Raw genomic sequence first — 26,821 nt, 5'->3', positions numbered from 1 at the left:
CAACATCACATCCGTTTCTTTGATCCCAAAGCACTTATGTTATGGAAATCGGAAAACACACACATTCTACATTGACCCGGTGGAGAATCGAACTCGGGACCTCAGAGATGGCGACACCATAAAAACCCACGGAAGAAAAAAAAGCAATGCAAGTGTGTTAAGCCTCAATTACTATCAGAACCGCTGTCACCAAAACTCACACATTCGTCATTTGAAATGTTATGAAGTCTTGATAATGATTGGTCGTAGTTTTGATTTAAAAAGAAGTAACAAATTCTGGTCTGTTATAATTTAAACTTTACCCTGTTGGCATATCGTTAAAAGTTCAATATCTATTATTGCAAGTTACGACGTTTTGATTTTATATGGAAATTTCAGTCAGTGTGTTGCCATCTAGTGGTCAATAGCTGAATGACGAATTCGATATGTTCACTGAGTTCTCCAAAAAAAGAATCGGCCATATTGCAGCGGTATGAGGTTTACTTTCTTGTAACAAAAAAATTATTACGATAAACAGAAAATTGAAAATTTGTTAAAATTAAACACCACTACAGATAATATTACAAGTGCGACTGTTATTTTATATTCCAAAGATGCAATTTTCTACAGTTTTCGAGGTTTTGACAATTGACACGGCCATAACGTACAAAGCGAAAATGGCGGACTGGGCTCAATTATGTAGAACTCCATATATCGTTGGCACACGTACCACGCGCACTAAGCACTTCTACTGTGTGTAAAACCAGTGTGGAAGTCACTTGATCACGGAGGCCGTCAAGTTAGAAAAAGTGTTATTGATAATCATCACACCTATTATTGGTAAATTTTATGAAGTGGAGAATAAGTAAGGGGGTATATTTAAGTTACTTAATTGTTACATAAAATGGTGGATTAAATCGTCCATTAAATGGTGGATTATACTGAAATAATTATATTAATACTCAGCTCATAACTAAGTTAACTTTTCTTTTTAAAACTATACTCAAATGTTTATAATTCATAATTTGTGTACAATTCCTTGTCATTTTGCAATACGCAATATCGGATTCCTTTAGGCAATGCGTAAGTAGTTAATATTCGTTATACATATTACCTAGACATTGTAAGTAAAATCTACGTGAAGTGAACGATATGGACTGTATGATAATGGAGGGAAGAAAACCACAAAAATGAGCACGAATGTGGAGAAAGAAACCAATGATAATATATATACTTGTAAACACAATAGTAAATGTAATTCACGACACAGTCTAATAAGAATACATCTATACTAATACAAAACAAAAACATAGCAAAAAAAAAAACAAAAAGCAAGAAGTTCGTGACATCTGGATACGTATTGTGTAGAATGTCAGTCGTGCATTGGCAAAGTATTTAATGAAGACAAAATAATCAAATCTGTTATTTCTGTTTGACACTGTAATCCGGTATTCTATGCAATGTCTAACCATTCTATACAGTGTCAAATGTGCATTTAGCAATGTCCAGAAATTTGTTAAATGTAGATGCGTGGATATAGTGTGAATTAGAAAGTTCTAGTGTGTTAAGAAGAATAGTTTATGCACGTCCAAGCGTCACGACATCTTGTAAGAATAAGTGGGTAATTAGAAGAATTGGTAACTAAATTACAAATAATATTTGTTTAAGAATTTTTTTTTATAAAATGTAAGTGCACATTTATTGACCTCCATCTCACCTGATGGAAAGTGACAATGAGCATGCACACCAAAATAATGCCTATTCAATCTCGCCTTGAAAAGGCCCAAGTTATAACGTTCAGGGAACAAGTCTGCAGGCAGGGAATCCCAAAGTAAGTAACTAAAGAACTTGTGTTATGGAAATCGGAAACAACGACACCACAACTGATGTACCACAAATGACCCAGACCCGAGACAATATAGAAAAGTTTGTTTCTACTCTGACCCGGCCGGGGATCGAACCCGGTACCTCAGAGATGGCGACACCATGAAAACCGGCATGCAAGCTATTCGACTACGGAGGCAAAAAGTCAAATTATGCAAGAATTTTGAATGGAAGTTCGGTTTCGTTGCAGCGTCGGTCACTCTAATATCTAAGTAGATGCAGTTGCTCACCAGACTTGAAAAGCACGATGGCCTTCATGCAGGCGAACTCGGCGGGGTCCACCAGCACGGTGCGGTAGCGTGACAGCACCTCGCGCAGGCGCCGCAGCGTAGCCGAGCTGGTGCCGTTCTCTGCGGCACACCGAACACGGTCAGTGCATTAAGAGTTGATACTAGCTCAGCTCGAATTTAATTTTTTCCCGGACTAATAAGGTTCATTTTGCTTGGCAGAGACGCTGGCTTTATTTCAGAATTTTTTTTAAACGAATTTAAAGCCATTTGAGAAACGTATGTCGTATTGACAAAATAAGGCTAAGTGAAAAAATAATTTTTGAGTTATCATAAAAAACCATAACCCAGTTTTAGAATAATAAATTGTTTAATGATACTTCAGCTATGCGAAGTTAGGGTAAGTTCCGATAAGTCGACCACGTTAACCAATTTTAACTGTAGGAAATGAAAAAAATTTTCCGGATTTAAATCGCGTATATTTGTTTTTCAAACGAATTTTTTGTTGTTGTATTTTTCAATTTGTGGTCACCGTCAACCGTGACTATGGGACCTGTAAAGGGCCCGAAACGTCGTCTACGCGATTTAAATACGGAAAAATAGTTTCATTTCCTATGTGTAACAATCGCGAAAACCTGAGAACTCAATTTTAACTGTTTTTAAAAGAGGATTTTGTGCTCTATCTCAAACTATTTAAAACGAATATTTGAGTATTTATTTAGTTCAGTTCATATAAAAAAATCATTTCTACGTGTCGACTCATCCGAAGTACAAAGTGCGATGTCATTATACAGCAAAAAGAGGTTACAACATAATCTCGTCATTCAAAAGGCCTATATAAAGGTGTCTTCAGGTTTTTTATATATTCGTTGTATCGTTTCGGGAATATAAAATCGAAGAACAGTTGATCTTGACTGTGGATATCCGCAGTCAAGAACAATGAACGAAATGTACAATGTCCCGAGAATAAGCAGCATCTTGCACATAGGTGTTTGTGCTACGGATGAGTCGATATCGCATTGCTAATACAATAGTGTATTAACTCAAAATGTGAATTTATTTAGTATAGCTGAAAAACTAATTACTCAGTTCTCGTGAAAGATTATTATAATTTATGTATAGGTTAAAATTTATTAGACATCTGAACAATTTCGTACTTGCCAAATAGAAATATATTTAAAAATAAGTGAAAAGTAATTTTATATTTTTGAGTAAGGACTGTTTTGTCCTGAACTAGCTCACAAAACGTTTGTCTATTTCTGGGTTAAGTAGAAATATTTTAATGGTTTCTTACAATATTCTAATGACAATTTTAATGACATGTAGAGAAAGAAATTTTACGTTCAGAAATATCTCATCAATCTTGAATTTCACATTTTTTGAGTTACAACACTATTGTAATAGTAGTGCGATATATAAAGTTATTGAATACAGCGGTTTTCTTGTAAAATTTCGCGATAAGTTTGTATGTGTTTTAACACCATATAGTAATCAGCGTAAATCCTCAATTTTACAATTTTTTTTTTTCAAAGTGATAGATTCAACACTTTCACTGTCATGCGGAATCAATCAAAGTTATTTGAGGTAGAATAGACTCTTAAGGCTGCTTTGATTGACTTCATGTTTGCAGTTAATGCGTGACGTCATATTTAACTGCATGCAGTCGATCTCGGCTGCATGAAGTCGGTGTCGACTGTGTGCAATTAATATGTGAAGTAATTCCAATACGGGTGGAAGATAAACTTTCTTCGACATTTTTTTTATGATACTTAGTAACAGGACGAACAATTCGAGCGCCCGGTGGTAAGCGACACGCCTGTCCATAACAGTTGCAGTGCCACTCAGAGCTTTACATCGCAAAGATCTGAGGAGCTCTGGCACTGCGCCTGTCACCCGGAGACATAAGGTAGGTAGAAATAGGTAAGATGGCAGTACTTCTCTGGAAGAACTCTTTTACAAGCTCTGTTTTTACGATGCATGCATGCAGATTTCGATGTTTTCCTTCACCATTTAATGAATCAATTAAAAACAGCACGAGCTACAAAGAATCCAACGTGATACGATGATGAGAAACCAACATAACTACTTATATTGCATACGCAATAATTTAGCACAAATGTTTTGCTCTTACTTTTATTGTAGGCATTGTTTAACATTTTTAATAAATTACTACTCTGCCCACATTTATTTATTTATTTTACATGCATAATAAGCTAGCAACTATAGTGTAGCCAAAATTATAACTTGCTAAACATTATTAACTACATTAATATTATATTCAAAATTATATTATATTAATTTACATTACAACTGTTATTGCGTTCCATAACATATTGTAAATAAAGCTATTATATAATATATTATATTATACATTGAAACCGTAAGCTATTATATAAGCTACATTTATAATCTTTTCGGGTTAGTTTCTCACTTGAATTTGGTTAATAAGCTTAGGTAAGGGGTTTTGCGTGCCCCTAGAATTTCGTGCGGTGGTACAAACTAGAAATAACATACCTTGATCAGTCTGCTCACTGCCAAACAATGCAGTACAGGCTGCGTCCAGCGGTAAGCACCATTGTATTGCGTTTAGAAGAAATAGTTCCGACCACGCTTCTTCTAGGAGTATCACCTGAAAAATCCCAATGAGCAGAATGTAAAATTATTTCCAAAAGTGTTTTGCAAGACTTGCATGACGCTTACAGTATTTTTAGTATATATTCAATTAATGCACTAAAAATATTTCTTTAATGATTAAATAAAATGTTTCTTTATTTAGGTATGGACCCGTTAATAATTTAAATTATTATATTTAATTTTATTAACCGATAATTATTATTAATGAATGAATTAATTAAGAATTAATATTAAATTGAATTTAAAGTACAACTAATAATTAATTTATATTTTAAAAACAGAGCTTACGCTTACAAAGTAGCTCGTAGCGCATATTGTATCGGGATAATAATATTCAGGTTTATTTTAGTAGTGCATATTATTGTAATGATATTCGTGAGATAATAGTCCTTTTGACGTATAATCACATTATTATGGCAGACAACAGAAAGCAGGTGAAAACTTAATTAAACCAAACTAACCTGGTCTCTGAAAGCCAAGCTGGCGAACGAGGGCAGGTTCTTGGCCCATTTGACGGCCATGAACAGCAATCTAGCTGCTGTTTCTGCAGCGCTCTCTACGCCTAGTGGTCTGAAAATGTATGTACGCGTTTATGCCACGCGACGCTGTGAACGTGTGCTGTAACCTTCCTAGATATAATTTTTTTTACATAACGCACACACTCAGACCCTGTATCGCGGGTGCCATGGACACACACATAAACAACCACAAATTACACCCAAACTCACGAGAGAAGTAAATGTAGGCCATACAAATATTACTCCCGGCCCGGGAATCGAACCCAGGACCTCTGCGTGGCAGATCAGCATGGTAACCGTTCGACCACAGAGATAGTTGAATATATACGTGAGGCGTACGACAAGTTTCCGGAATAATTAACAAAAAAAATACTATAAATGGTCAGAAATGAATTTATTGTTTCTCAAAATATTCTCCGTTAGCGTTAATGCACTTTTTCGTACTAATGAACCAATTTTGAAAACATTTATGCCACTCCTCCGTGACAATCTCTGAAACATATTTTTCATACTCTTCGACAGCCTCTTCAGGAGATGAAAATCCTTGACCGCGTAACTGGTTCTTAATTTTTGGAAATCAATAAAAGTCACAAGGTGCCAGGTCGGGACTATACGCGGGATGGCTCACAAGGTCAACGTTGTTCATCTTCAAAAATTAATTTGTCTGTTTGGCCGTGTGAGAACTGGCATTATCGTGGTGCAAGATGATACGGTGTTTACGGTTACTTTTACGGAGTTTGTCAATGACTTCCGGCAAAAAAATGGTCGCGTACCAATCACTAGGTATTCACGGTACAACGATTCTCCAAAGCAACAGTAACCACGTGTCCAGTTTTATTAAAAAAAGAAGCAATCATCCGCTTAGAGGCACTTTGCACGTGCGCCACTTTGGCTGGTTTCGGCTCATCTCGAAAGACGCTCGATTGCTGCTTTGTTTTGGGATCGTAACTACATATAAAACCATGTTTCGTCACCTGTTACTATGTCCCACACCAAATTTGACGCCCCTTTGTTGAATCTGGAAGCATGGCATTGCACCAAGTGACGCGATTCGTTTTTTGAGCCTCAGTCAAATTGTGTGGGATCCACCGAGAGCACAGCTTTTCCACACCCAAATGTTTGTGTAGTGATTGTATTTGACTCATGCCTATGCCTAAAGATGTCCGAATCTCATGGTATGTCACATGCCTGTCTGTTTTGATCATACGGCGCACAACATCGATGTTTTTCTTGTTGACAGCAGCGGACGGGCGACCATCACGAAATTCATCACTGAGATTCACACGATCGCGTTTGAATTCTGCAAACCAGCTGTAAATAGTCGTCGTGAATGGTACTTCATCGCCAAAAGCAGTTTGAAGCAGAACACTTGAAGTCGTAGAAAATCATACTACGAAAATTTTCACGAGTTAAATCCATGCTGATGTAGACAATCAATTTCTAAAATGACGCCACAACGTAAAAACAAGTGACAGTCAGATGAAACAAACTGTATTCTACAGTCAAAGAGTGCCATTTTCAAATGTTGTAATTACTTTTTAAATATTGTTTATGTAAGTGGCCAGTTCCGGAAACTTATAGTGCGCCCTATGTACTTAAATAAATCTCAAGTTTTTTAAGTATCTATAGGTACTCGATTTAGAATCAAAGTGCTATTGTTATTAATATTATTTATGTTTATGTTATAACAATAACATTTTTGCGATTATATTAGTTGCATAAGTAAGATGTAAAAAAAGGAGAAGGTTCACAATTCGACTGTTTTTTTTTGTCGGTCGTTACGCGATTAAGTATTTATGAACCGATTTTGAGTATTGGACCCATTTAAATTTGAAGAATATGTTTCACCTCTAAGGGTGGTAAAGTAGGGGATGAATCCGGTTTCGCACACTTTCCGGTATCCGATTTCAATAAAACTTGGCAAATAGAGGTAATTCCACGAATTTTTGAGGTAGGTCTTTTTTATAAGAAAGTTATTTCATATTTATATCTGTGAGCACCACGCAATGTTGTTTTTGTTTATGTAAATAATTTGTGGTTTAATATAGTTTTCATTTGTTCTTGATATTTTTTCACAATTATTTATTAATTTGTGTATTGTGTGTAATTCTTTGGAAGTTTTTAACAATTTCTTAACCGACTTCAAAAAAGGAGGAGGTTCTCATTGCGACTGTATGTTTTTTTTTGTAGGTTGTATGTTACGCGATAACTCCGGTATTTATACGGTAGATTTTAATAAAACATGGTAATTATATGTAATTCCACATACTTTTGAGGTCGGTTTTTTAGTACTCTGCACTGAGATTATTTCTGTTTTCCTTCTCATTTTCTTACGTGGTGTCATTTGTGATAGACAAATAAATGTTTTTTCTTTCGTTCTTTCTTACTTACTATTATAATTGCATCAGCTTTTAAAGAACACGTAGATATAATTAACTTTGCATACCTATAAGGTGCACAGTTCTGAGGGTACACCGCGGCAGGCGGTGAATATGATGTGGAATCCTCTTCATTAGTGACGTCGATGCTGTCGTCTGTCAATGCAAAATATTACCTCGACTCAAAATAAGAAATTGAAAAAAGGATTTATGTATATCTTATCTATATATACGCGTAGTGCCACACAAAATAACATCAAATGAAAAATTGTTAGTGTATTGGTACCTACATGGTCAAAAACTCGGTCGGTACAAAACTCACACCCGTTCTGAATACGCCATTTTGATTTTTGACACTGGACGTTAAACTCTTTGTCTTCTATACTTTGCCTTCGAAGAACCTTCATTTGTAACAGTTAGCATTTACACTTGTTTTATCACTTTCTGTAGAAATTGCCGTAATATCGTGGTGTAAAAAAAGAAATTAGTTAATTTTAAATGTTCGCAATATTGAAAATTAGGCTATTAAATGTTTATATCATGATAATCAGCTCGCAGAATGCGCTGTGCGTACTATACTATGCCAGTTTCTATTTTTCATTAAATTTTGATCAATATTTCTTTTAATTAAGGGCATTTAATGCTAAAAATGCGAGGTGGCTTCAATTATGTGTACAGATTGTACCTACTTATCGACCCCTATACACATATCAAAGTAAATAAGTACCTACGCAAAACTACTTTGCCATAGCCGGGTAAAGCTAAGCAAGTCATCTTACCATCACTATCCGTATGCCGTGGATCTTCGTTTCCGTTGTGTTCGTGTGAGGAGTCGGGCTGAGGTGGTTGCGGCGCTGGCGGCGGCAGCGGTGCGTAGTGCGGAGACAGCAACGGGTACCGCGCTGGTGAGAGAGCCATGGCCAGTGATACCGGAGGACTGGAACGAAGATACAAATACATAAGTCAGTGTATTACATCTTACAACTCCGCTTCCTACACTAGTATTACCTTTACATGCTCGATTAACGACAAGGTTGCCGGCAACGTGTGATGCGAGTATATAAGTAAGTAATGTATATGTGTAGGTATGTTTGTATTTATATTATGTGACCATACTCCTTTATAAGTTTTACTCTCACCTTATAGTTAGCAAAATATGTAGTTTCTTTCTATTTTAGATTAGTTATCGTAGTAACAAATTGAGTCGTGTTGAATCTAATGATATTTGAATTAAAAATTCATGGTATTTACTTACATAATAATTATATTAATAAATTATGAATATGTGATAAATTATGAAAATGATACATAAATTTGGGTTAGCACCTCCCCTTTTTGTTATTTAGTCATTACATAACACACTATTTGTTAATTGTGTGTATTTGATTGCGTACATAAAAATGGCAATGTCTCGTGGGTGGTGTTTGTTTGGTGCGCCTGTGACGCACCCCATGGGCTCCACTTAATACCAGCGCCGTGGCTATTCTGACTGGGTGTTGCCCATTGAATATCTTAATTTTAGTTTTAATTTATTTTTGTTTATTTTGTAAGTACAATTTAAAATGAATGGTACTGAATAAAATTTTCTTTCTGTCTTTCTTTCTTTAATTTTGTTAAAATATTATTTAATAATAAGTATGTTCCGATTGATTTCACATGCATGTAATCACACAAATTCATAGACCCGCACTGAGGAAACCCAGTATCGCGGGTGCGATGGACACACACATGGGCAACCACAAGTTACACCTAAACTCACGAAAGAAATCAATGTAGGCCATACAAAATTTCACCCGGCCCGGGAATTGTCTTTTCGTTACAGAAGATCTCGAATGTTTACTTATATAATGATAATGCTCGTCAATATTGCATATGGCAAGACAGCAGTGCCTCTACCACGACGACTGAAAATCAGCGCCTGTCTCGCCCGAGGTCAAATAATCATATATTCCAAACTTTTTACACTTAAAACGTCATTTTTTAAGCTACTGCTCATTTACTACGCTGACCTCTCTGAGAAGAACGAGCAAGAACCTCTAGGGATGGCTCTTTTCAAATAAACTTAAATGCTATAGATATTATAGATAGATATACATTTTGAATCATATTTGTGTGGAATCTAGACTCCTTCTTCTTGTCTTTCCATACATCTTTATCTAACACGTAATCTACAATTTTGTAATATGACTTTCAAATTAATAACTTTAATATAAGTTTTAAACTTAGGAAATGGTAATCTTAATATATGCTCCGGAATCTTATTGTAAAGACGTATACAGTTCCCCAAACGTATACAGTTGCTGAGTCGTATCATTTTCTTCTTTTGCGCCACTATACACAATTACTAACTTCACGCAATTAATCACGCAGTCATTTGTTGTTTCCGTATTAAATATTATATTTAAGTGTGTATAGTGACTCAATTTAATGAATAAACGTTTTTCTTTCTTTCTTACCATGAGATTATAGTAAAAGTTATCGCTAGCGACCGCGTAAAGTGTTTGTATACATAATGTTGTTTGTTCTTGTGACCGCTAGGGACGTTTTAGTTTTGTTGAACCTAGTGGAGACACGTCATACAACTTTTACTATAGAATGTAGGGAATCATTATTTGTTCGTCTTTTTCAAGAGACGGGACGAACAAGTCGTGCGCCTGGTGGTAAACTGAGGAAAAACTGAGGAGCACTGCCAATGCGCCCGTCACTCTAAGGCTCAACTCACAGCTTTCCCATTATTGAGGCACAATATTGTGTTTTGCAAATATGGAATCGAGTGTCGTCGCGCATCACTTGGGCGCCGCGAGGCGTCAGACGCCGACCACACTGTGATCCCGGCGCACTAATGCGAGGGTCGTCGCTCTTCGCCGTAGTCGGTGTAGTTGAAAAACAGGACGCGACGCGACGCTTCGACTCTGCGCCAATGTGAGTTGAGCATAAGACATGAGTTGACAAGTTCCATGTGCCTGTAATTTCATCAACATCCTTCAAACTCACATTACTGCGTGACAGCAGAAGTAGTAAGGTGGCAGTAGCATAATACTCTATGTAGGCAGCAATACGGTTCAATATTACTCCAACAAATATTTCAATTCTCGCCTCGCCCATCCTCGTCAATCCAGACCATGTCCACCGAAGATGGGCAAGGAGAGAATTGAAATTTTGTTATACAAATTTCAATCCTCGTCTCGCCTCGTTTCGCCTCGCCTCGCCGGTGGAAAACCACCTTACAGGGCCTTTTTTAAGGACATCTGCAAACTCGTTAAGTTTATGTCCCCGCTGAAGAGGTTACCGCGTGTAACAGCAATAAAAGTATTTAAAACTATAAAACATTTGTTAACAATGTTTACCTCAATACCTATATAGATTTTCATCTAAGGTAGTACACAGAAGGTACAACATTTCCACTGAACAAAGAGTTGAAAAAAGTCAAAGCAAGGACAAAGGTGTCGTTGGCACAAAAGAAGCTTTGAGTTTCCGCGAGAGAAGTCAAAGAACCTGCTGCCCGTTTGAGAAGTGAGCGCTTTGTTTTTGCTGCTCTTCTTCGTGACGAACAGTTATAGAGACTTTTTAGAAAATATAAACTTCGTGCAGCTACGAGGACAATAAGAAGTCCTTATGTTATTCTTACTATTATTCGTAATGAAAACCCTAATAGTAACAATGAGGTGATGACGTTCCAGTGACATGTGAATACCTTATCAGGTTTTGCTGTAACGAGTATAATCAAAGATAATGCCAAAAACGATAGGTAAAAGAAACTTGAATTGGATTTTTAGAGTTGTGGATATATCCAACTGCCGATACCGTAAGACGATAGAGACTGATAAGCCAGTTCTATATACCAACCCTAGATATGGGGTGTACGAAAGGGGCCTCCCCGTCCTTTCGTGTACGTCTGGCGCACCCTATGTAACAATCGGTGAGAGATTGGCAAATCTTTTATTTTTTATTAAAAATAAGTGCACATTTGACCTCTATCTCACCTGATAAAGAGGCGGTCACCACGATGGCAAGTATTACAATGTATTCTATCGATACGAGAAGAACCGTAGATTGTAACAGACTGTTCAATTTGCAGGTAGCATCGGACTTTATAGTGTGTTAATAGAGTTCCAAAGTTTTAGCAATTGGAATTGAAAATATTTTCTCGGGTCTAAGTCCCGTAGGATACTTGTTTTTTTTCAAACAAACCAACATTTTTTGCTGTTTACAGAACGAAATACGATACTACGTGAAGCTCATACGTACTACATATGTCAGTTTTACGACGAAAGTAATGTCAAAATTCAATGCGAAAGCTGTCATTTTTATGTTAAATCACGATCTTCGTACGCGTTTCCTGGTCGCCTCCGGTCCGATACTAAACTAAAACGATGATCGTTGCTTCGTATTTCGTGATAAACCTCCAGGTCCCATTGTCTGGCTGACTGATTTTATAGGGTGTTGTCATTTCATGTAGTATATTTCGATATACATTTTTAAATGCGACTCTATACCGCTTTCGATAAGATTGGTCCAAAGTGTCAGGCTTTATGTTCTCTTGATGAGCCAGCGTTAAATTTGTGATACAAAATGATAAAAGCAACGAGTGACGTCAAGCCGGCGAGGCATGACGATCAAGTTTCAAGCCGGGGCGAGCATTTGCCGTGATCAAAGGTGGAGTCGGAACGGGTGACTGCCCATCGTGATGTACTAGCAAAGGGTGACTGTCTAACATGACGTAGTAACTCATCTCTAGCGAAAGGGGTATTCAGGTGTATAACATTTCTATTTGAGACTGAACTGGAGGTATTTAGTTATTGGAAAAGTATAATTTTTCATATTAGTAGTCGGTTGTCACAAACGGTAAGAGCCTATGGCGTATTCTAAAGAATATGCCACAGGCTCTATGGCATATTCGAACTTGAATATGAATATGCACAGACGACAGACGTTTCATGTTTCGCGTTTTTGGTGTTTAGTACGCAGTCCGCATCAGCATCAACCTAATAGCTATAAGTGCAGATCTTCATCTTTTTGTCCACGTTATTGTTTTATTGTTTAATAGTTAGCCTTAATTATGGTTTCTGCGGTTTGTATATTCAATAAATCTCTTTTTTTTATAATACCAAGTAAAGGGACGAAGAAGTCATGCGCCTGGTGGGGGATACTGAAAGTTCCTAGAACTGGACACTTACATAAAAGAAACAAAAAATACAAATACGAAATTTGAAGTCGGTTCCTTTTTACTTTATAAGACTGTCATTTGTTTTTTCATTGTGGTGTCGTTTTGAAAACTGTGAGTCGCTATTACAGTGAATTTCAGTCGCGAAAATTTTTGGTCCATGATTTTCTACGATTTTCGATGTGGCTTAAGTCAATAAGAGAGTTGTCCGAGACTTCAATTGCCATTTGGTGATGAAGCCCCATGTCGTAGCTCTGTTTATTCGTGGTGCACTGAATTAAGACGTGGACGTGATCACCTCCATAACAATGTCTGTGAATTCACATTACAGAATTCAATAATTGATACCGTGCAATAACTGATTGAAACTGACAAAAAAATACTTGTCAGCAAATTTGTACTGTATTAGGCATTGGAATGAGTCAAGTGCAAAAATATTGCATGTGCATCTGAAGGTTATTAGGAAATTTTGCACTCGATGCGTACCGCATGATTTACGGACGGAATACCAGAAACGCCTCCATTACTGTTAAAAAAATTATTAAAAAACCTAATTTTCAGTAATTAGCAAACACGTGTTTGATCCCTAGACACTTTAGATGAGTGTATATGAATTTATCATGGTAAGAAAAACATGGTATTCAATAAAATCAATGTTACAGTTACGTAAGTAAGTTCAACATTAATCTAGAGATAGACCTTTTAGCATACCAGACTTATGAATTAGACAGCGTTTCGCAATCTCCATAATAAGAACTTCATTCACATACTTTCATATTCCCATAAAAACAGTATTCCATGGCCACATTTGGTTGTGAAACGAGCAATCTGCGAAAGTGTAGAGCCGTGTAAAGTAAATCATACGAATTCAAATGCAGATGTAATAAATGCTAGTGTTTGTCACGTGTTATGGTGTTTTTATGGGGCTCTTGGGTAGGGGAGCCTTGTTTTTGTAAGAAGGGTGCGTTTAAATGCCGAGATTTTCTTTAGGCACCGAGCAAGCTTGAGAAAAATTACAGGGATCTTTTACTATCTCACTACGAACTAGCAGCAAATAATATCATCTTCATCATCAGCAAAAATTCAAATCATCTTTATTTCACAGGTAAGCAAATTACACTGAAATCGACATATTTGACGGCTTGCGTGGTCGAGTGGCTTGTAGACCGGTTTTCTTGGTGTCGCCATCTCTGAGGTCCCAGGGTCGAACCCTGGCCAGGTCAGTGTAGAAAAACTAACTTTTCTATATTGTCTCTGGTCTAATTGTTCGTGGTACCGTCGTTATTTCCCATTTCCGTAACACTAGTGCTTTAGCTGCTTACTTTGGGTCTCAAGAAACACCAGAGTTGCTTTTTTAAATATACATTTGAATGCTTTTAACATTTACAATATTTATTTCAAAAATCTTCTTAGATAAAATAACGCACACACTCAACATAACCCCGCACTAGGGAAACCCTGTGTCGCAGATACCATGGACACAGACATAGACAACCATAAATTACACTCAAACTCACGAGAGAAATAAATGTAGGTCATACAAATATTTCTTCAGGTCCAGGAGTCGAACCTGAGACCTCTGTGTGGCAGTCCGGCATGGTAACCGTTCGGCCACGGAGGCAGTTAAGATAGATAGATTGATGCTACCTGCAAGAGTTAAAAGGGTCACTACCACGGCTTCTTGTCATCCAAGTACGCAGAAGCTATATAATGTACAGCTTCTGCGTCATAGTACGTATATATACTATATATACAGTTTTGTTTTTTTTTTATTTTTTTTTATATTAATGTGCCAGAAAATCACATCAATTGCACATGATGCGAATGAAGCTTCATATATGACATGGTTTTTTTTATTTGGTCGAGCACTTATTTGACAAAAATTGTTGCGGACGAATGTCGGACAAAGAGCGAAAGTAGACCCCCAGAGACGTATTCAATCGTGTCAAATGTCAAACTCAAAAAAAGTCGCAAACTAAATCGTTTTCGCTAAGATTTTTCTTATTTAGTTTTCTCACTGTTTGTACTTTTTAGTCAAAAATTAAAGAAACAAAAATATGAATCACCAATGGAAAATTATTGGATATATTATATGTCGGAAAATTATCAAATAACATTAATGATAATTATGAGATAAAATAAATATCTTTATAATTTCGAATCCCGGGAACAATATAAGTGACTTACCCAAACACTCCGACTGCGACGGCAGCTTCCCTCAGTGCTCTTTCTTGGTCCATATCGCGAAGTGTTTCGGGCCTAATGGTCGCTGTGTTCCGTGGCTGTCTCTCGTTTTGCACCGCTGCGACAAATAATCTTTTTAAATATACCTTACAATCTCACAGTATCCTTTAGCGGGTATGCTACAATTGACTGTTCCAAATGAGTAGATAAATATGATAAATATCTACACATAGATACAAACAGTGACATGGGGTGGTTATATTAAATTATAAACCACCAAATTTTTTTTATAGTATCTGATGACGGGACGAACAAGTCGTACGCCTAATGGAAAGCTACACGCCTGTGCATAACAGTTGCAAAGCCATTCAGAGTTTTAAATCGCAAAGATCTGAGGGTCATTGCCACTGCGCCCGTCACCCTTTAGACATGAGTTGACAAGTCCCAAGTGCCTGTAATTTCACTAGCACCCTTACCCTTCAAAACCGGAACACAGTAATGCTGACGTTAGTGCTTGGCGGCAGAGACAGATAATGTGGACAATTAAATAATTAGGGGAACGTGGGGTATTGGGAGCCCGCGGGTAATGAGAGCGGTGTCAAACTGGACGTTCCTAATGCTCGTATTTGTGCAAACGGTACTCCTATGTCTTCGTTAACGTTCGCCAAGGTTCGAGTCCTGTGGGCGCCCCCGTAGAACCCCGCGTTTAGTCATATGAGATGGTTGTGTGTTTTTCGGTCCGCACTTATAAAATTTGACAAATTACTACAAGTACTACATTGTATTTACACTAGCTATGTCACCTTAGCTATTAAATTTTGGAAGTTATGCTTAAAATTACAATAAAAATAGATGTGTTTTTAGTGTTTTATTCCTTTTTCAATTCGATGTTACGCGGGTAATGAGAGCTAGTTGACTCACTTTATCCCATTGCATTATTCTTTTAACACTTTCTTGGTTATTTTCATTACTTTTTAACTTATATATTTAATTCCTTTAATTATTTTTTTTCAGACTGATTATATATAATGGCTCTCATTTGATACGGGATTCTTACCGGCTCCCATTTCCCGAACTGTGGGGTAATGGGAGCGAATGACATGTTTTAGTTGTTCTTTTTAACCGAATATTATAGTTTATCTGTGATTATCTAGTACCCAAATATGTGAAGCGTACGTTCATAACTAATAAAAATTTTAATCGCATAAATTATGACTTTTATTATCAATTTTCCTTACTAGGCTCCCATTCCCCCACGCTCCCCTACTTTTTCAAGTTTCGGAAATCATTTTACTGCATCGTAGGATAAACTATTTGCTTAGGAGTTGGAATTTAAAGTAATTCTAGTAGCGCCATGAAAAAAAATGGACTAGATAACTAATCTTTTCCCAAAGTAAACATTTCCTATGAGCAATAGTTTGTTTTAACTGAATCCTAAAAAGTAATTCATTAATAAATACTTGGTGGTTTAACCACTGTTGTGTTATATATTATATAGCAGCTCCACCGGCTGGAAAGTAATTACCTACTTTTGAAGACTTTGCCATGCCATGTGCAGGTCCCATGGTCACGGTTGACAAGTAAAGGGCCCGAAACGTTTATTTGTTGGAAAAAACAAATATACCTAAATTAAATCCGGAAAAGTACTTGCTTTTCCTATGTGTAACAATAGCGAAAACCTAAGAACTCGATATGTGCAAATGTTTATTTACAAAGAGCAACCAATAGAGTTTCTTGCTCATTTTTCGCATGGGAATCGGTCTTACGAATCAGCAGTAGAGTTTAATCAATATGGCGATTTCGAGTGTATGAAATAAAGATGATTTGAGATTGAACATTTGAGTTTAAGTTCGCACTTCCATTAATGTGAACTTTTGAGTAGGCACAAAATACAGAATAACCTCCTAGGTATAATTATATGACGATATATATGATTATACCCTTATTTTACAACTTATATTAGACTTAAATTATTTTAGAAAATATATTTTAAGCTTTAATTTTCTAATATTCCGCTTGAAGAGTAAAAAGGGGATTTCGTCTAAAAACGGAGTTACGGTGTTTTTAAATTTAGCCCACGATATCCTTATAAAGAATGTGCTTACGTAACTAGCCTTCTTTTTATCGTGTCGATGGCATACACCAGTAGGGCTAGGACATCGAGTATATAGCCAGAAATAGAGAAGAAATGTCATTTAATTTGTTTGAAAACGATTATTTTTTTCTCTCAATCAACCGTGACCATGGGATATGTAAAGAGCCCGAAACGTTGGTTTGTTGGAAAAAACAAATATACGCAATTTAAATGCGGAAAAATAGTTTCATTTCCTATGTGTAACATTCGCGAAAACCTAAGAACTTGATAAAAAGTTATAATTATTATTATAGATGATTGTTTATCTCTGACGCAAAAACATGGGAGTTATAAGTCTGAAGCCTAGTACTCTTATCGGTTGAGCATCTTCAAGTCATCTCTATTATATTTTTATTATTATTATTATTTTATTATTATTATTATATTTTTATTAAGCCAGCTCCTTGACTTCCTTCCACGACACGACACCGGCCTTTTCCTTTATTTGGCCTATGTAGCTGCGGCTAGATCGACCTCTTCCCCTCTTCTTCTCAATCTTTGTGTAGATATGGCTGTCTGTATTTTTGCTTAATCAATATGATGATTTCAAGTGTAATTTGATCTATAAAATATTTGACTGTGAAAGAGCTTAATTACATGCATTGATGCGTACATACTAGGACTAGGGCTATGTTACGTGAATTGAATTAGATCCTTATGCAGGGTGTCCAAAATGATCACTGTGTCCCTCCTATAACCATATACGATAAAACTTTCTTACGTATTCACCAATGCAGTTAACTAGATTCTCTCTGATTTAATTCCTTTTCCAACAAACTACAGTTTCAAACAAACAAAACATAAAACGAACATAATAAAGGGGTTACCTATCTGCCAATTTACGGGAATTGAATGCGGGACGTCACACACACACAGCCCACCTTCCCACCCATTCTACCCATCCCACCGGATGGAGTGGGGCGGCGGGAGATTCCATTTGATTTTATTGCTCGCCTGCCGTCGTACGCTTTATATGTGAACTTCGAGTAAAGTTAGCTAGTTTAGTTAGAGTTTGCAGTTTTGCTTGTGGTTTTTTTTATTTCGCTATTGTAAATGTATTTATAAGGTTTAATTTTAGCAGACGTCTACGCGCGGCAGCGAACAGTTGGCGGCATATCAAGTGCAACAGTTCCACCTACAACTCCGCTACTATTATACCTACATGGAATAAGAACGCTCTCAAGGTCGAACTGTTACACAGATAAGGGTTACCATAATACTGTAATATCATCCGATTGACATTGACAGGTGCGGGACTTGATCTGCGCCCGTCCCGCGCCCGCGTGTGGTTTGTCCATATAAATACACGGAATTACATCCGCCGCGCTCCCGAGCCTACACGCGCCCGACCCGCACCCGCTTTCAGTGAGTTATTCGCTTAAATGGTAAAAGAACTGATGATCTTTATTTAAACAGCTGAACAGGTGTTCATTAAATATAGCTAAGAAACATACTGATTAAATTTGCCTCCTTACAAAAGAAGCTTTGAAATCAGTCCCTCTGTTTGGGTGCTAGAATGCCATAGACAGATCAACATACACACATAAACAGAGCTTTAAGCTTATAACTAGACTTTTTTTGCGTCCGGGGTTAATAAACAAATCTAATTATTAAGAAAAATACCGAAACATTATTTTTCTTTCCCTTTACTCCCTAATAGCATAGATACATATTTTATAATAGGTACCTACCTACTTGCCTTTGTCAGGTGGGTGGACGCTTTCTTTCAGTTTAGTATCGAACGTATAAAAGGTTTTTATTGCTATATTTTCGCATTCGACTCCTCTTTGCGTGTTTTTTTATTGTCATAATACCGAGTGTAGCAAAACCATCCAACCATATCTTAGCTGGTTGTACTTAAGAACCAAGAAGATGATTAACATAGAGCTAGAAAAAATTATGAAATTGGGTCCCAGTAACAATGACATTGGGTTCCGGTAACAATGAGATTGGGGCCCGGTAACAATGAAATTGGGTTCTGGTAACAAAGAAATTGGGTTCTGGTAACAATAAAATTGGGTCCCTGTACTAAGGAAATTGGGTTCCGGTAACAATGGGGTGATCAAAATGCTGGCAGCATTCTCCCTTTGTATATAGATAAGCCACGGTGAATAAAGTATCTACTTTGATATATTCCAGTTGGTCAGTTATTTTTTTAAATTTTGTACAACCAATGTTATAATATGATCTCAGCTGTACTGTTGGAAGTGCCTAGATTAATTGCTGTGCCTTTTAAAGCAGGGACTAAAAAGGGTAGCCATTCTATGTGTATTAGTGCGTGCAAAAATGAACACAACATTCACGTACATACGACAGAATTTATAATAATGTTCTTGTTCGGTTACCGGTATCGAAACCTTTTACCGGCACATTATAAATAACACCTTAGTTACATGTGTCTTGTGTTCAAGTTTGCATACATTTTTTGCTAGCTCTTTCGATCCCGGGTTTAAAGAAATGATTTATTGTGTATTATTATTTATTACATATTTTTACTATTTTAAATAACAAAAAAATGTTTTTATGAATTTAAAATAGTTTTTGCGAAAGTTATTTTTATCATGAAGTTAGACCATCAGCGAAAGGATTGGTTGAACCCTCTCTAAGAGAAACAGTAGTATTATGTTTTGAACGAGTTAACTGCCAGTTTAGCCGGTTACCTATTTATTATGGATATTAAACAGATTCTCAGCAACTCAGCTGCTACTATAGGTTCCAATTTTGTAAATAATTATTTTCTTCTTAAGGGTGTTTTATTGCAAAGTCGAGAAAGACAAGTCGAAAAAAAAAACTGCTACTGAACCTGGCTATCCTTCTTCTTTAATACGTGTTGGAAATATAGAAAATATCACACTTTTTTCATAACGTGTTTAAAATAAAGTTATATTTTTAGAAATTAAAACTTTGTGTCGTTACAATAACCGAATGTAAATTAATTGCTTTTTAAGTTATTGATTAAAATTAAAACTTTGTGTGGTTACAATAACCGAAAATAAATTAATTGTTTTTTAAGTTATTGATTACAATTAAATAAATGAGTTAAAGCAAGGCAATCGTGACACCTGAAATTAAAATGCAAGTCTACGTCTTATGTGATAAGAGTGGTTCATCATCCACAGTGTCAAGCTTGAGGTGCTCTTGACTAGGGTTACAATAAACTTCTGCTTCTGCGGAAGTTTCGCACACTTTTTTATATTTGTTTCCGTTTCCGCAACTTTTGTACGCGGGCTGACTGCTTGGTAGCGAGGCATGCGTTTGTTAGCAATGTTGTGTTGTATTAAATGCTATTATGAAATCATAAACATGCCCTGTCTTAACTAGTTCATAGAGATCTTTATAGTGTTACACTTCCTCACTGATAAAACGAGATTGACATAGCTCGAGATGGGGAGTGCTATATAGAACAGATATTGTCAATACTTTTGCGTCATTGTAGTTATCGCAGTTAGTCATGAGAGATATGTTTGTATATGTCTACATTATTGCCAGAAATGTCAATAAAAAAATTTTACACGTTATTTGAAATTTTTTAAAAATCATAAACTTAAAATCCAAGTATAGTTGTATGATGAAAACGAAGTAAATATAAAATTTAACCACCTTTATGACAAAATTTCTTTGTCAACCAAAACACCTATATCGCCGTAACAATGAAAATTCTAAACTATAACCCTATTACTTTAATTCAACCAAACCCAGCTTTATACCCTCCGATAACTGTCAACTAATACCCACACATACACATACCACCCCCCACCCTTACTATAAATCAAATTGCCCCTCCCACTTCCGCCATCTTTGAATTCTCACCTCCAGAGGGAAGAGAGATCGATATAGTAGTTTTACTATACGAGTGACGAGGATAGGTATATGTTCTTTGATGTCACGGCATTTTCTGTTGAATAGTTCGGTTAAGGATTCAGTACTTCGGCGTCTTCGGGGTTGAATTTTTTAATATTTGAACAAAAAAAGGGATGAGGTTATAAACGATGCCTAAATACAGAACGTAATGAATTCGGTTGCTAAGTAGGAAAAATAGAAAGTCTCGATTTTCAGCTGGATCAATTCCGAAAACACCAAGTACGTCTTCGGTGTATTCTAGGAATCAAATGCGTAACCGGCCGAAGGACATAAGACTTTAAATCTTTAATATTAAGGTAAAGAAGAACATTCTATATTGCTAGTCACATAATTTGAGAAAAAAATTAAAAACAATAAATTGAAAAAAATATATAAAGAAGACAAAATAAATTGTGATTACTATTAAGTTACAAGCAATAGAGTTCCTTGTGAAAGAGTTTGTCCAGAAGTACTGCCACCTTACCTATTTCTGCCACCAAGCAGTAATGTGAGTATTACTGCGTTCCGGTTTTGAAGAGTTGCGGCCTAGCCTTAAGAAAAACAGCGGAAGGCTCGGTCCATATAATTTATTTACAAGTAGAAACAAAAGGCACAAAACGGTCCATAATACCTATACCTATAACTAATGATTTAAAAACAATAAATCACGTGAAGTTTTACTTTTACATGATAGTGATCTATGAGCATATCCTCTCGTTTTGAGTATATTTTGATAGAAGTGATGACGGTACGAACCAACATAAGAACAGTGGAAGGAAAAAGGAATTGCGAAACAATTTAAAATTTTAAAAGTAAGTGGTCAGGAACCAGTAAAGAGGGTAATAAAAAGGTGGAATGACGATGAAGGAGGATGCTGGTGAAAACACAGATAGATGGGACTTGTCTACTTATATCTCGAGGTGACGAGCGCAGTTAGCAGTGCTTCTCAGATCTTTGCGATCTAAAAGTTCTGAGTGGCACTGCAGCTGCTATCACCAGGCGCACGACTTGTTCGTCCCGTCACTAGGTGGCATAAAAAAAGAAACGAACGGGCACCAGAACATCGATTTAGAAAAGTTTGTTGTCCAAATTGGTCCCATCGGAACTATACTAGTGAGGTCGTACAATGCAATTAAAAGACTCTTAAATGGAGGCAGGAGTATCAATGGAAGAGTAATTCTTTATATTGACAACACTAAGAACAACGTAGACGGTTGTTCAAAATTAAAAATTTTAATTGCCTATAAGGATGGTTGGAATCGCGGGCCCTACTTTCGAAGCACGAAATCGGTAGTTACGCCCACTTTCTCACTATGGATGACCTACGAAACTATTCTCGAAGTCCGTCCACGAAAAGACGGGCCGTTTAGAAACTTTCAAATCATACATTCTTAGTTCTAGTCCCAATCGAAACTCAGGTCATCCGTAGTGGGAAAACAGCCGTACCTAACTACCGGTTTCGTTCTTCGATAGTAGTGCCCCAATTGTGTGAATGTGAAGTGCTAGGGCAGAATTTGGCATAGTCTTCTTTGCAAAATTGCAGGCGCACAATACTACCTTGTCAATGGTTACAAACATAGCTTCATTACGAAATTAGTCGCAATAGGTCAGAGCTGTTGGTATACAGCTCGTGTAGACCTCTTTATAAATGAAACCTATGTTCAATAGTGGTCACTTAGATTCTTCACAGACAGGCATCAAGGGAATTCACAAATTTCCATAAATGTACCTACGCGTATTCCTAATAAGCGCCCATTCATAGAGATAACCATAATTGAAAAATAAAATCAAGTGCTCAGGTGCAGGTACATCTGTGACCAAAACTTTAACATAAAACGCACCCTCAAAAACATAGCTGTCTCTTTCATACACATGACAAATACGTATTAGCTATCCTTTTCATTTACGACTTCTGTCAAACTGATTTAGCTTAATGGTTATTGATTCAAACAATACGTGCAGTTGAATTTGTACCGAATGATTATTACAGTAAGGTTCAAAGTAGATTTAAACACAGTATGGTTTGAAAGATGAAAACCCGACCTTAAGCCTTTTGAATTTAGAACGCTTGTTCCGATTTAAAAGTTAGAAATCTTCGAAATTCGAATTTTCAATCGTTACAATCGATTTATTTCTATCTTCTCTTAAAATTATATTTTACTCTTGTTAAAATAGGGTTGAAAATGCTTGAAAGGTAGTTGTGACGTTTAAGAAAGGGATGAGCCATTAATACAGGGTAGGATTAAGGGGTTTGGACGCGGATTAAAATCGCATTAATCAGTGTCTGGTGCGGCGCTGTAACTCCGGTATAAACAGTTAAGTGTTAGGGTACGCGACGTCGGATTTACGTACAGTTGTACACAGAAATAATGCGATTGTCCAATTATTTCCAGAAATAACTATATTGTACACTATACGTATCTCTTCATAGGAAGAGACTTTATGACGTTTTTTATTTAAGCCTAACTGATAAATATCATAGAATATGGACTCTGTTTTACGCTCACTAGAAGAGTAGCTATGGAAAGAAGCAGCTGTCAAAATTAGAAAGTACTATTCCGGTATATAGTAGACCCATTTATGTTAGCGACACTCACCCTCTTCTGGTGAGTGTAAATTCCACATTTACACACAAAGCTTTTAAAATTTAATTTAAATACTGCCACAATTAAATAGGCTTTAAAAACAACTGAAATATTTAAAAAGAAACGCAGTAAAATTTAAGGAAGCTGAAACTAGCTACACTTGTCTCTTCAACAGTACACCGGTAAGTCCGTAGCTTAAAATTGCGCGAAGGAGGTAGAGCCTTGGATTAAAACACAAAATCACCCCATTAGCATTTAATTTTACAAATGAATCTTTAATTCTCTGCTTTCTACTCCCTTCTGTCTTTGCCAGACGTTTTGCTAAGATATTCTAAGGGCCCAACTTCATTACATCTCAGTATACACATTTATATGAACTTTATTAACCTGGTCTCAGAGTAATTAAATTTGGTCTGTACCTGTACCTGCTAATATCCCAGAATACCTGGATTAGAAACGTTCTAGAGAATTTCGTTTCCTAAGCTACTAATGAAACTGGGTTACAGATGTCATTAAATAGAATCTTTATAGGCATCTAAATATTGCCATAATCGTCACACTAAGTACGTTTGACAATTGAAGTAAGCTGTAATTAAAGTCACAAGAATACGCTGTGCCTGTCTTTTATATTTACCTGTAGTAGATTTGTTAGAATTAATAATTATTCCAAATCTGTTAAATTCAGTGAAATTAAATTATTAACTATAGGAAATTAGAAACAATAAAATGACAACTGTATTTACCACGACTCGGTCCAAATACAGTTCCATGGAACTGTGTAACTCGTAAATTACAACAAAACCGTTAATTAATTTAGTTATCCTTACGTACCCGTCTGAGGCTTTTGACTACGTGAACCACGACGAACGCTCGAGAATAATTAGATTTTGTCGCGTCGACATCTCAAAGTGTAACAGAATTAAGCTTTCCTTTTCGCAGGAGGGTGCCGAGAGCAAAATAATACAAAGCTTAAAGCAATAAAGGCGTTCCCTCTCGGGCGTGCCTCAGGGTGCCGTCCTGGGCCCTCATTACTTTCTTTAGTACGTCTTTTTGACACTTTCTTTTCGTGTTAAATTGGATCAACGTTTCATTGTTAGCTGTGCTCGTACGTTATGGTAATCGGCAAATGGAATTGGAGTTTGATTGAACTGATTTTTCAGATTGTTTTTTTAAGCGAGAGTTTTATATAACTGACGAACATTTTGCTTAATTCCACATTTATTTTGGTTTTTTTCTTTCAATTCTGTTAATAAGTTGTGTTATAAAATACATTTTTTCTGTCATGGAATACAGCTAGAGAGAGACCAACTACTTACTAGTCTCTCCCTTTTTTATGCAAAGAGGCCATCCATCATGATCGGTATACATAATGTGTTAAAATATTTTTACGTTTTCTAAACAACATCTAAAGACATTAATTCTTAACACACTCAATCGACTCTTTAATCATGTCCTTTAATGAACCAAATTTGCGGTTAAACCTCATAACGAGGGGTGTTCATGCATTGTGCTCATTTGAATGCGAAGTGCGAATGCCTCAGGGCACGAGCTTTGTAGTTTTTGCTTAATTATCTTACATTTTGTTAGATTTTGCTCATTATAAAGTGGGTGTGGTTGTATGTGGTTACAGATTGTTAGATGCGGCTTTAGGGCCATTAAGTGTAGAAAGAGTTGTGTGTCGAACATTGGTGCGATTTGTAAATGATTTTTTTATGCTTTTGTTGATTTATGTTAATATGTTTTTGAAAGCCATCTATTATTGTCGGCTTTTCAATATTAATTATTAATTTCAGATATGCTTCAACTTTGTTACTTTATTAACTTAAGTACCAGCCACTTCTTTGTTCCTTTTTTCTTTACTCATCCGTCTGTTGCATTTTATTTCTTTGTATATTATAGTACATATACAAATATAGAGTATTGTTTTAAACAGTGAAATTGAAAAGTTTGCGCAAGTGCCAGTCGGTTCCTTTAGCGTTTTAATTAATAAACATGAAAGTTTTCCGTATTGAATATTTTAATAATGAAGTAAGTAGATAAAGAAAACAATTGTTTCAAATTTTATAGAGGTATAGTAGCCTTAGTTTACCTTACTGTTTTGTATCCTGAATGATTCGAGAAATTCATCAAATTGATTTTTCTACTGGTATAATTTAACTTTTGATTTTATCAGCAATTTGTGTGACAAAAATAGGTCTTAACAAGAATTCCCTACTAAATACAGTAATTGACAACACCCATTGTGTCATTTCAAATCCAACAACACGAGGTGTCACTAACTAGCAACAGACATGGCTGTTTTAATCCGCCGCAGGGTAAAGGGGGTTTATTACAAAAACACGAACGTTACAGAATAGAAAAATATCACTGATTTTTTGTGATGTTATGTGGAAGACGTTTATCATCATTCTAATTTTTTTCGAAGTTGCTACTTGACGATCAGCTACGACTTGATCTTTTCGCCAGTCGTCTCGTGGAATATATTGTGTATTATTTTATCTTAAAATTTTCGCCATTCAACAGTACGCAATATTTTATCCTAATGAGAACGTAATGACGGACAGTAACATTACAAACAACATGCGTTATATTTTGTAGAAGAGTCAATATTTAAGAAACGCCTCACGGTACCATAAACAATTGTACATACTCAATCCATTCGTAAACGATCACTAAACTAACAAACTTATGCACGAGTTAACCCAAAAAATTATATAGACAGTTAGGGCTCCTTAAGCCTTAATTTGTATACCCGGCGGTTACCGGCACGCGGCGGCACGTGGCTTTTTTAAGGATTTTAACCCTTAGATTGGTGTTATTCTAATTGTGAGATGGAGGACAATATTATTATTTTTAAGTGAATGATACACTTCTACTTAAAGATGGTTTCATTTCAACCAAACTTACAAAGACAAGACGTCAGTTTCTGCATTTTATTTTTACCTTGACCAATGCCCAATCGCCGTACCTTGTAAACATATAACATGTTATATGTAAGTAACATACAAGTAAAAATTAACATCTTTTCATTTATGGATAAACATACTATGTATTAAAATGGAGAACAGTTCATAAAACACTTGTCTTTTCTGCAGTTGCTTTAAACTCACCAAGAAAAAGTTCGCAGATATCAACAAAGTAAATTAACTAGGGGCCAGGCAGTGCTTGTCTATCCGAATATCTTTTCGCCTAATTGACTCTCTGTATTGTATGTGACGTGCCAACCGCCCCATGGATTTGTTAGCAGAGCTTTATTTGTTAACATTATAGTCAATATTGCTAGCTGAATAGGAT

General features: G+C 36.2%; 1 protein-coding gene across 1 annotated transcript in view; it reads right to left on the bottom strand.

Moving 5' to 3' along the window:
- Nucleotides 1–26,821, bottom strand: part of LOC113227372 (photoreceptor-specific nuclear receptor-like) — a 57,282-nt gene that overhangs the window by 1,778 nt on the left and 28,683 nt on the right. Inside the window, exons 5-10 of the mRNA XM_026460267.1 lie at nt 14,972–15,086; nt 8,400–8,557; nt 7,689–7,776; nt 5,186–5,294; nt 4,623–4,719; nt 2,094–2,213 (exon numbers count right to left, since the gene is read on the bottom strand). Of these exons, the coding sequence (XP_026316052.1) occupies nt 2,094–2,213; nt 4,623–4,719; nt 5,186–5,294; nt 7,689–7,776; nt 8,400–8,557; nt 14,972–15,086 (687 nt within the window). The remainder of the gene's footprint in view (nt 1–2,093; nt 2,214–4,622; nt 4,720–5,185; nt 5,295–7,688; nt 7,777–8,399; nt 8,558–14,971; nt 15,087–26,821) is intronic.

This window comes from Hyposmocoma kahamanoa, unplaced genomic scaffold (assembly GCF_003589595.1).
Source record: "Hyposmocoma kahamanoa isolate Upper Pololo Valley unplaced genomic scaffold, ASM358959v1 210, whole genome shotgun sequence".
Taxonomy (NCBI): Eukaryota; Metazoa; Arthropoda; class Insecta; order Lepidoptera; family Cosmopterigidae; genus Hyposmocoma; species Hyposmocoma kahamanoa.
This window is presented reverse-complemented; position numbering and strand designations above follow the sequence as displayed.